General features: G+C 62.0%; 1 protein-coding gene across 1 annotated transcript; it reads right to left on the reverse strand.

Annotated features, from left to right (window-relative positions):
* Nucleotides 1–747: 747 nt before the first annotated feature.
* NOX5 (NADPH oxidase 5) lies at nt 748–11,578 on the reverse strand. The gene is made up of 15 exons (XM_042804141.1): nt 11,459–11,578; nt 10,830–10,980; nt 9,703–9,913; nt 7,565–7,799; nt 7,039–7,192; nt 5,817–5,992; nt 5,312–5,494; nt 4,419–4,551; nt 3,807–3,949; nt 2,516–2,560; nt 2,164–2,288; nt 1,710–1,794; nt 1,424–1,523; nt 1,169–1,335; nt 748–879 (listed from the first exon to the last, which is right to left on the reverse strand). Exons 1-15 carry the CDS (start codon nt 11,576–11,578, stop codon nt 748–750), a joined length of 2,160 nt encoding a protein of 719 aa, XP_042660075.1.

Here is an 11,578-nt window from a genome sequence, read left to right on the forward strand (position 1 = left end):
GCACTCTAAACCCTGGGTTTGGGGGTCTGGCAGGGGCGGCGTGCCAAATTATTTGTATTTGCAGAAAATTGTTCGGAAAGGAGCAGGCGGAGCTGTTTGGGCTGTCCTGGGGGGGGTAACGGGCAGGGGCAGGTCTGTCCTTGGGCCGGGGGGGTTCGGGGGGGCCGGGGCAGCTCAGCCCCAGCCCCGGGCGGCCGCCGCGGCCCCGGTTGCCGAGTCTGCAGTGCCCTCCTGTGGGCATCGCTCCGCCGGGTGCAGGACCCCCCCCACCCCACCCCAAACCGTGTGGGGTGAGACAGGACACCCCCACCCACCCAAAACCTGCGGGGTGAGGCAGGACATTCCCCCCGCCCCAGACCCCGCAGGGTGAGGCAGGACCCCGTCCCTCCCCACCCCAAAGTTCTCTGGGACACTGGTTCTTTCTTTTCCCCTTCAAAAATCCCTGTGCGGATGCTCCAGGACCCACCCATCTCCCCCACCCCACCCGGCTCCCAGCCCCCCAGCCCCAAATCCTGTCAGGGTGAGGCAGGACCCCGTCCCCCCCCCACCCCAAAGCCCCTTGGCCCAGCTCAGCCCCTTCCCCTCCCTGTCCCTTGCCCACTGTGCATCCCACCCCCCAGCTCCGACCGAGCGACGGCCAAGAGCCAACCCGGGGAGGGGTGTGGGGGGGGTGGGTTGCAGCAGGATCCGGCCCTGGGAGCCCCTCACCCCGCATCAGGGCTGGGCAGGGGCGGCGAGGGCCGGCGGTTAGAAGTTTTCTTTGAAGAAACGGAAGCCGAAGCGCTCGCAGTGCGCCCTGACGACTTTGGCAAGCGCCGGCGAGCCGCAGAAGAAGACCTGCACCTTCCCTCTCTTCTCCTCCGCCACCTTCCCGAACACCTGGGGCACCGGCGGGGGAGGAAGAGGAGGAGGAGGAGGAGGTACAACCAGCTCCCACTCCACTGATGCTCCAGCAGCCTCTTCCCAGCACAACTCAGCCCACCCACCCCAGCGCTCACTTTTCCACGGGAGGGAGAAGCTTCCCTGGCTCTGGACACCCCAGTGCCTCATCTTCCCGGCTCTGAAACGGGGCTCTCCCGCCGTGTCCCCCCCACAAAGGGCGGGTTTGGGGAGCGCGGTTCCCTTTCCCTGAGCAGGATTTTGGTGGTGGGGCAGGGCTGGCCCTCACCTTGCTCCAGTCGGGGCGGCCGGGCTGGGTCCTGGTCCGCAACCCCGTGATCAAGTCCCTCTGCTCCTTGGTGGCCAGCAGGTCCAGGGCCATCTGCAGCCCGACGGCCTTCATGTCGTTCTTGCTGAGGGCCGACGTCATGTACATGTGCATCTCCAAAAACCGCCCTGGGGCGTTCAAAAGGAGCCCGGCTGCAGATCCCCCAGCCCCCATCCGATGCCAAAGCGGGGCTGGGCATCCCCCCAGGCTCCTCACCTCCCGGCTCCTGCTCCGCCTGCTCCATTTCCAGCTTGGTTAGCAGGCTGACGAACCACTCAAAGTGCTTCTGGTCCCGGTTTATCCAGATGAAGTCAACCTGGAAGGACGCGGCATCCTCCGCTTCGGAGCTGGCAGGCAGCACGGAGCAGGGGGGGGGGGAAATCCAGCCGCCCACCTCCCCAGCCCGGGAAGGGTCCTGGTGGGCCCTCCACCCCCGGGGAGCCCTCCTGCCCCCATCGCCAGGGCAAACCTCGCTCCCGCAGCCCCCTCCGCCTGCTCCTACCTTCCTGAGCGTCATCTCCTCGTCCCGCAGGTCCTCGCACCACGAGTGGTGGCAACTGGGGCAGCTCTGCTTTCGCCGGCGGTACCTGCCGGGGCAGACGCACCCCTCAAACCCCAGCAGACCTTTACGGGGAGACCCCGAGCTCCCGTTCCCCACCAGCTCTGCTCCAAGCCCTTGGGGCCAGCGGGGTTTCCTGCAGCCGAAATCCCCGAGGGGAAGCCCGGCACCGAGGGAGGACGCCGCCGCGGGTCTTGCGGCCGTATGTTACGAGTCCCAAGGTTGGAAGCGAGGACGGGCCGACAGTGAGGGGTCCGAGGACGGATCTACCGTGGCGTACGTCACGTCTTGTGCCTCCCCCCCCCCCCCCTCACCCAAACCCACGTCAGGGCTCGGATCGGGGATCGCAGGGCTGCGCCGGCACGGCTGCAGCCCGAGCTGCTCCAGCACCACCAACCTGTGCATGATGCTCTGCAAAATAGAGGCGAAGGGGGTGATGCCGATGCCCGCGCCGATGAGCACGGCGTGCTCCGAGGTGAAGATCCTCCTCGTCGGGGTCCCGTAGGGGCCGTCGATGTAGCACTAAGGAGAGACGAGACGCTCGGGGAGAGAGAGCCAACAGCCCACGGGTGCTCAAACAACGCCGAGGAGCCCGAGTTTGGGGCCTTTTGTGGGAGCAAAGGAAGAGGAGGACGGGGTGGGCAGGAGCGTGGAGCCCTCCGGCAGTGCAGGGTTTGCATCAGCCCCAGACAGGACTGTCCGTGCCCCGGGCACACGCGGAGCTGGAGGAGGACCAAGACATCCCTCACCTTGATGCTGCAGAGCCGATGGGTCTCACCCAGCCCACTGGAGACCTGCGAGGTGAAGAGAGCACTGACCACCTCCTCCCCACCCCTAACCCGCTCCGTGACAGCTAAGGCGAAACCTGATTGTTCCCCGGGTTTGGTTTTGGGGTGGTTTTTTTTTTTCCCCGTTAGGTTTATCCGGGCTGCACACGCGCTGCTCGAGCCGAGCCCAGCGCAGCGCCCACGCTTCTGGTGGGACATCCCACCACCGTCCAACACCAGGAGCGGGGCGCCTGGTAACGTTATCTGCATCGTAACTGTTTGGACTATTGATTAAAACAGCAATTATCCAAATCCCCCACACGAGTTGGGGGGGGTGAATAAGAGGTTTCCAAGGACCCCGGTGGCCCAAGTGGTGGGAGCAGGATTGGGGAACCTCCGCTCACCGGGGGGCAAAGAGCGCGAGGGCGACAGGGAGAGAAACTCATTAAAACCGGTGCATGCAAATTCGTTATCTGCAAGGGCTGCTCCTCCAGGCCAGACAGAATCAATATCCTGAAACCTTTTCATGTTGGGGGATAAAAGCCACTAACGGTGGCTCTCAGCATCCTGCCATTGCTATGATTTATAGCCAAGATTTTTTTTTAAAAAAAAAGAGCTTTTTTACGAGCTGTGGCCCATTTGGGATGGAATTTGGATCCGGGTTGATCCTCTGGCTGCTGCTGTGCTGGTGAGATCAGAGAATCAGAGACCCCCTCCCCACCCCGCAGGCAGTGGGGGCTCTGCCGCTGCCCCCCGGGGAGCGCGGGGGGGGTCTCGTCTGTGCCAGGTGGGGGTGGGAGATGGTGCTCACCCCCCACGCCGGTGGGTCCCGCTCTCCTGGGGCAGCAGCACTGGTGGCTTTGTAGGATGTCAGCTGAACGGCTCCGTCCCCGCCGGTGGCCACGGACCCCCCCTCTGAGCTGGCTCTGCTGCAGACCCCTCCCTGGAAAGCCAAGGCTGAGGCATCACTGGCCACGATCCTCGTGGGTCACACAGCCTCGGTCGAGGAGGGGACGCACACAAAATCCTCCGCGGCTGCACCAGCACTTTGGAGGGGACGTGCGCCCCGAGAAACACCCCAGCACCCAACCTGCTGCTGCACGGGCAGCTGAAACCCCTGAAAAACCAGCTCAAAAAAAAAAAAAAGCTGAAAAACTGGGGGGGTTGGTCCTCAGCTTGGCAAAGCTGTTGCCTCGCAAACAGCTGCCGACCAGCAGCAGTTGAAGGTTGAACCCCTTGCGGTAGCCGAAAGCTGAGCTCCGTCCGCACCAACCTGCGCCCAGCGCCGGCATCTCTCCTCCCTCCGGCTCCTGCTGAGCGGCTTCGGCTCCAGGCTGGGCGATTCCAGCTGCTGGAAGTGTTCGTACAGCTTGGTGGTCCACTGGCCCAGCGACCTGATGTGCAGCCAGAGGGTCTCTGCGGGGAAAAACGGGGAGAACTGGGCGAGCATCCGACGTCAGGAGCCGCTCCGCAGCCCCAGCACCGCGGGCTGTGTACCCCACAGCTCCGGCCCCGGGCACCCGGCAGCAATCCCCACCGGCATCCTTCGTGTCAGCCCCACGCATGACCCACGGTTTGCTCTAAGAGCTGGGTGAAACCCAAATCCCAACTCTTGGGCATCTGAGGAGCTGTGCAGGGCATTCGGGTGGCATTTGGTCCTCGCGCCTTGCTCGAAATAACCTGAATACCTGATTTTAAACGGCATTTCTGTACAGGCGGCGATGGAGGCGGGTGAGTCGAGGCGTGCGTGAGCACACACCGCCCTCCTCCGTGGGCACGGACACCCCTTTGCGTGACCCTCGGAGGAGCTTGCGCGACGCAAAACATCGCCCCAGCGACACAAAACATCCCAGCGACGCAAAACGAGCAAAGGTTTGGCCATCACCTTGCTGCTCGGGAGCGCTGCTGAGGGTGAAGGGGTGCCACTCGTAGGTGGCGATGGCCGGGATGTTCAGGTAGACGTAGTCTCCGGGCTTGTAGTGGAAAAACTGTGGTCTCTCAATCACGAGGTGAGTCACCTGGAGGAAAAGGAGACTGGAGAAGCTGGGAGCATCCAGCGGGCACGTCCCGCCGCTCGGGCTCTGCTGGGGTGGTTTCCCTGCAGCCTGCAAGCACCCGGGTTTGTGCCTCTGCTCTTAAACAGCAGCCAGCGTGAGATGTGCTTAGAGCTTCGACCTGAGAAAGGGATTTATTCCCCTCGTCACTGCCCAACTTCGTTATCAAACAAAAATCTGTCAGGGCTGGCCTCGAACAGCATTTTTTTCAAAGAAACTAAGAGTCAAAGCAGGTTTCATTTTGTCTCCGGTTGTTCTACGAGTTTTTTTTTTTACTTAAAACATAGGCAAAAATTTTAAATGAGAAAAATAACGGCTTGAAAATTCAAGCATTGCATTCACCTCTTGCTGCAAACATGCGCCGACGCAGCCTGAAGCGACCCAAACCTGCACCTTTTCCACGTAAGATGTTCATTGCCCCCGTCCCTCCCGCGTGTGGCTGGGGGAGCGTCCCCCCTCCAGCTCACCGTGCAAACACATCGGGGCCATCACCCCCCCCCCCCCCCCAAAAAAAAAAAATGGTCCCACTGTCCCTCCTTTTCCCCCCTGCGTCAAGTAACCAGCGTGGAAAGTGCTTTTCCCCAAACTGCAAAAAGCTTTGTGAATAAATAAAGGTATTTCTGAGCACTGTAACACCTTCCCCCTGGCTCTCGGAAGAGAATAGCATCTGGAGGGGGGTGGGAAGGGGCACGGAGACCCCCCCCCCCCCCCCATGGGTGCAGACCTTGGAGGGGAGCAGGTTGGCCTCCACGATGCGCAGCCCCCCGCCACGGCGCCACGCCAAGCCGAGCACCTTCTCCAGCGCGAAGAGGCAGCCGGGGACCACAAACCACTTCCAGAAGTGGGGGGCGTGGAGGAGGAGGAGGGTCCAGACGGAGATGTAGGAGAGGTGGGTCCAGTAGAAAACCTGCAGGCAGGGAATGGGGCCGGGGGGGGGGGGGGGGGGGGGTGCTGAGCGTGAATCAAAAGTGGTGGAGCCAAACGGTGCTTCGTGGAGAGGCTGTGCTGGGGCATCCCAGGGCAGGGGGGAAAAGGCAGGCCAAATGAGGAAGAAAAACATGGAACGCCCCAAATTTGCAAGCCTGAGGAGCGCGTGGGGTTAGCTAAGGGAGGGATCGGGGGGGCATCGCCCCGGCTTGTGAGTTTGCAGCACCCAGATGAGCACCCACCCGCCGCTCCCCCCCCCCCCCACCTCACCGTTGGGGTTTCTCCAGCTCTCAGGGACCCACCTCGAAGTGGCCGCCGCGCCGGACGCAAGGGCTGGAGAAGGCGAGCATGGTGGCCAGCAGCCCCTGGAGTGCCAGCCCCGTCGGCGAGGCCGTGCCCCCCAGGCCCCCCACGCCGGGCTGTGCTGACAGGAGGTACTGGGCGAGGGCAGGGTGCCCGTCCCGCCCTGCCAGCCTGCCTGGGCACACACACCATCAGAACAGGGCGCCACGCACCCCCCGTTTCTGCAGCGCTCACCCGACTGTTGCCTGTTTAATTTCCTTTTTTTTTTTTTTTTTTTTTTTTTTTTTATTATTTATAAAAAAACCCTAAGAAGCACTTTGCTCGGACATTTTGAAAAACGCAACATTTCTCCTCTCCGGAGCCAGTTCTCAGGCTCGGCATCGTGGTGAAGAGGGGGAGCACCTTCCGTGAGGGTGGGTAGGGCAAGCAGGCGCGCTCTCCCGATGCGGGGAAGGGGGGGTTACACCCTCGGCGACCCTGCCGTGGGGTGAGGGGGCCCTCGGGGTGGCAGAACCCACTCGGGAGCTGCGTGGGGAGGGGTGGGAGGTTTTTGCTGCCCGGCTGGGAAGCCGCTAGAGGGGGATAACAGACAGCACACAGACTGCGCGGCACCGCACGCACCCTCCCTGCCTGCCGCCTCGCAGCGCCCCTGGGCATGTGCACCCCCCCCCCTCTCCGGGACTTGCATCCCCCTCCATGGAGCATGTGCATCCCCCTCGGGACGTGGGAATCCCACCTCCAAAACATCTGCATCCCCCCTGGGACATGGACAGTCCCTCCTGGGGCATCTGCATCCCTCCGAGCCGTGAGCATCCCACCCCCAGGAGGTGTCCATCCCTCTCGGGACGTGGGAATCCCACGCCCAAAACATCTGCATCCCCCCCTGGATATAAGCATCCCTTCCCTGGGACATCTGCATCCCCCCCCCCCGAGACATGGACGTCCCCTCCTTGAGGCATCTGCATCCCCCCTGGACATGAGCATCCCCCTTTGGGGCTCAGTCCCAGCCCCTGCAGCTTTTCATCAGCGCTGCACTTTCACCCAAGACGACCCTGGGTGATGCCCCCCCGGGCACCGAGGGGCATTTTCCACTTTAGCAGAGGGACTGGGAGAGGGGGGGGAACCCACCGCAGGGCTGCCGGGGTGCCTTAGAGCGGGTGTTGCCCAAGATAAACTGGTGGCAGCCCAAGGGCCTCCCCCAACCCGGGAGCTGCTACTTACTGAAGTTGGCGACGTGGGCGCCCGTGTGAACGGCTGCCAGCGCCAGCACCACGTACCCCACAACCTGGTGGAAAACAACGTGCTGGTCCAGCGGCAAAACCTTGGCGACGGGGGTAGCGCGCAGCCAGGTCAGGCACCTCCGCAGCATCAGCACCTCGGGGAGAGGGAGAGGCGGTTGGAGATATTGGGGGGGGGGGGGGCTGGTCCCCTGGGGGTCCCGGCGCCAGCTCCCCGCTGATACAGGGTGTCAGCCTGGAGAGCACCCAGAGGCAGAAAGCAAGGACCCAGCTGCGGGGTGCCACGCGTGCCCGTGACGCAGAGAGCTCACAACCTCCCTAAGCCCTTATTTATATATAATTATTTACAGGAGACAACCTCATCCCACAACTGCAAGAACCCACAGGCTCCAACTACTGCCCTCGGCGGAGGTCCCAGCGTCAACGTGATTGTAAATACCCAAAAGTAGCCATCACCCCCCCACCACCACCACCCCGAGCTCGGCATCGCCCCGGGGCCCGGCACTCACTGCCAGGAAGGTGCAGTTGAAGTTCAGGCACTGCCCGCAGCCCCTGGCCACGACCACCCAGCCGCCGAGGCCGGCGTGCCGCAGGGCTCCCAGGGCGAAGAGCAGGATGTTGAGGGTGGTGTAGCCCCCCAGGAAGGCGAGCTCGCTGCGGTGGTTGTGCCAGTACGCCCGGGGCAGGGCTGGCGGCCGGCGGCTCCTCTCGGCGGGTGCCGGGGGCTTCAGCCAGCTGGCTGCGCTGGGAGCAAAGGCGGCGGGTGGCTCCTCGCCCGGAGGCAGCGGGGAGCTGGGGCAGCCCTGCAGCTGGGCTGGCACCCGCTGCTGTGTCTGAGCCCCGCATCAGCCCTGCACCCATTGCTGCATCTGAGCTCTGCACCCACCCCAGCATCATCCCTGCACCATCCCTGCACCCATCCCAGCATCATCCCTGCACCCACCCCAGCATCATCCCTGCACCCACCCCAGCATCATCCCTGCACCCACCCCAGCATCATCCCTGCACCCACCCCAGCACCATCCCTGCACCATCCCTGCACCCATCCCAGCATCATCCCTGCACCCACCCCAGCACCCATCCCAGCACCCACCCCAGCATCAGCCCTGCACCATCCCAGCACCCATCCCAGCACCCACCCCAGCATCATCCCTGCACCCATTGCTGCACCCATCCCAGCATTATCCCTGCACCCATCCCAGCACCCACCCCAGCATCCTCCCTGCACCCACCCCAGCATCATCCCTGCACCCATTGCTGCACCCATCCCAGCATCATCCCTGCACCCACCTCAGCATCATCCCTGCACCCATTGCTGCACCCATCCCAGCATTATCCCTGCACCCACCCCAGCATCATCCCTGCACCATCCCTGCACCCATCCCAGCATCATCCCTGCACCCACCCCAGCATCATCCCTGCACCCACCCCAGCATCATCCCTGCACCCACCCCAGCATCATCCCTGCACCCACCCCAGCACCATCCCTGCACCATCCCTGCACCCATCCCAGCATCATCCCTGCACCCACCCCAGCACCCATCCCAGCACCCACCCCAGCATCAGCCCTGCACCATCCCAGCACCCATCCCAGCACCCACCCCAGCATCATCCCTGCACCCATTGCTGCACCCATCCCAGCATTATCCCTGCACCCATCCCAGCACCCACCCCAGCATCCTCCCTGCACCCACCCCAGCATCATCCCTGCACCCATTGCTGCACCCATCCCAGCATCATCCCTGCACCCACCTCAGCATCATCCCTGCACCCATTGCTGCACCCATCCCAGCATTATCCCTGCACCCACCCCAGCATCATCCCTGCACCATCCCTGCACCCATCCCAGCATCATCCCTGCACCCACCCCAGCATCATCCCTGCACCCACCCCAGCATCATCCCTGCACCCACCCCAGCATCATCCCTGCACCCATCTCAGCATCATCCCTGCACCCATTGCTGCACCCATCCCAGAATTATCCCTGCACCCATCCCAGCATCGTTCCTGTACCCATCCCAGCATCATCCCAGCGCCCATCCCAGACTCATTCCTACACCCATCCCAGCATCATCCCAGCACCCATCCCAGCATCATCCCTGCACCCATCCCAGCACCCATCCCAGCATCATCCCTGCACCCATCCCAGCATCGTTCCTGCACTCATCCCTGCACCCATCGCTGTGTCTGAGCCCTGCATCATCCCAGCATCATCTCTGCACCAATCCCTGCACCTGAGCCCTGCACCCATCCCAGTACCACCCCAGCACCCATCCCTGCACTCAGTGTGGCATCATCCCAGCACCCATCCCAGCACCACCTCAGCACCCATCCCTGCACCCAGTTTGGCATCATCCCAGCACCCATCCCTGCACCCATCCCAGCATCTGAGCCCCACACCCAGCATGGCACCATCCCAGCACCCATCCCTGTATCTAAGACCAGCACCCAGCTTGCCACCATAAGGCACCTGAGTTGCTCCCAGTGCTGGCCAAGCACCTCACGGCCTGGGCACCCCCTAAGAGCTTTAATAAGAGCATAAATCCCATGGTTTTTCCTCCACGTAGGTGGAAAAAGGCGCCGGCAAGGGAACCCACAGCCCCGTGGGGCTGCCGGAGGGACCCCCCCCGCCCCCCGACGCAGCTACCTGATGGTCAGGTTCTCCATGACCTCTGGGAAAGCCTCCAGCTCCTCCTTCAGCTCCTCGAAAGTGATGGAGCCGCTGCGGTCCTTGTCGGCAGCCTCGAAGAGCGCGGCGGCGAGGTCTGCCAGCCGCTCCTCGGGCAGGGCTATCGCGCTCTCCCGCAGGCACCAGCCCAGCACCACGCGCAGCTCGGCCGGGTCGATGGAGCCGCTGCCTGCGAGCGGGAGCGGCGCCGGGGGCAGGGCAGGCACCCCAAGGTGCCGTAGCACCCCGACCACCCCCGTGGTTTTACCTTCATCTCGCACCTTTCATCCAGGCGTTGCCTCCCTTCCCCACACGCAGGCTCTCCGGGAGGAAACCGTGCCCGGCCAGAGCAGGACCGTGCCATTGCTCATAAATCAGAAAACTGGTGTATCTTTTTTTTTTTTTTTTTTTTAAAAAAAAAAAGTGACCTAATCAGCAATTTACCTGCAGCCGCCACCTTGTCGCTTGGCTGGCAGAGCTAGAGACACGCTGATCCGGCAGCCCGGCATGAGAGCAAACCAGCCAGGCAAGAGGCTCAGCTCTCAGTTCTTCAGCCAGCTTTTTATGCCCAAGCAGGTCAGAGCAGGAAAAGCAGCCCAAGAAGAGCTTTGCTTTTTTTTTTTTTATTTTTTTTTTTTTTTAATTTTTTTATTTCCAGCTTTCCCAGCCAAAGGATGAAGAGGAGAGCTCACTGGGATTCGCAGCTATCAACAGGATTGTGAGTGGATATTCGAGTGGGGTGGAGACTGCTCCTCTCCACAACGGAGGACGAAAGCGCTTCGTGGGAAATCCTGACGCGTGGCCGGTTTAGCTGCTGGTTTTCAGGTGGATTTTTGTTGCTTTTGTCACGGGACGAAGGCAGCGGTGCTGCGCTCGATAGACGCTTACCTTTAATGAAGACCCAGCAGTGAAGACCCACCTACCCCGTCCCCGAGCTGTGCTTAACCTATGAGGGGCCGTGACACCCAGCACCGAAGCCGAACGGCGATGCCCACGCTTGGGTGCTCAGAGGAGAGCTGTGCTGCCTTGCAAATCAGAACTCGGTTCAAAAAGAAAAAAAAAAAAAAAACAAAAAAACAAATTATCTCTGTTTCCCGTCATCTTACCATCTACGTCGTAAACCTGGAAGAGGAATCTCAGCTTGTCCATCTCGTTCCCGCGAACGAGCAGGCTCAGGGCTTTCAGCAGCTCCTCCAAACTAATGGTCCCGCTCCCGTCCGCGTCGAAGAGCGCGAAGAACCTCTCGGCGAAGAAGGACTGCGGGGAGGAGGACAAATGCTCTCACGGAGCAGTGGGATGCTCTCTCCACCGGCCGAACCCCGACACTACGAGCAAAGCTCTCGCCGCCGACAACGCGAATCGCCCCGTCAGAGCTGAAAGTCACGGGGGGCAGCCCAGAAATAAAAGGAATAAAGGCCGATTTTTTTTGCAGGGGTGTTTTGGCACAGCAGCCAAAGAGGGAGGGAGCCCTGGGGACACGGGCCAGGGCAGCAGGCAGGGAATATCCACTGGGAATACCCAGAAAAACTGTGGATATCCAATAGATTTTGCACTGAGGTTGGTTAACCCGTGTTTTCTGCTCCCGCTTGCTGCAGAGCATCGCTAGGTTTCTCTCCCGCAACATCGTGCAATTCTATTTTTAAGTTTCGTTTTCTCTACGTGCACGAAGAGACCGCAGCTCGGGCTGCCGGGAGGAGGGGACCCCGCGCCCCGGCCCCGCCGCGGGCCTGCTCACCTCCTTCACTTGGAGAGCCGTTTTGAATTCTTCCAAGCTGATTTCTTTATCCTCCCCCGCGATGCTCCCGAACTGCTTCGTCACCCACCGCAGCCACTCGTCATCCCCGGCCGTGCTCAT

The sequence above is a fragment of the Tyto alba genome, unplaced genomic scaffold, assembly GCF_018691265.1.
Source record: "Tyto alba isolate M040663 unplaced genomic scaffold, T.alba_DEE_v4.0 Super-Scaffold_41, whole genome shotgun sequence".
Classification (NCBI taxonomy): domain Eukaryota; kingdom Metazoa; phylum Chordata; class Aves; order Strigiformes; family Tytonidae; genus Tyto; species Tyto alba.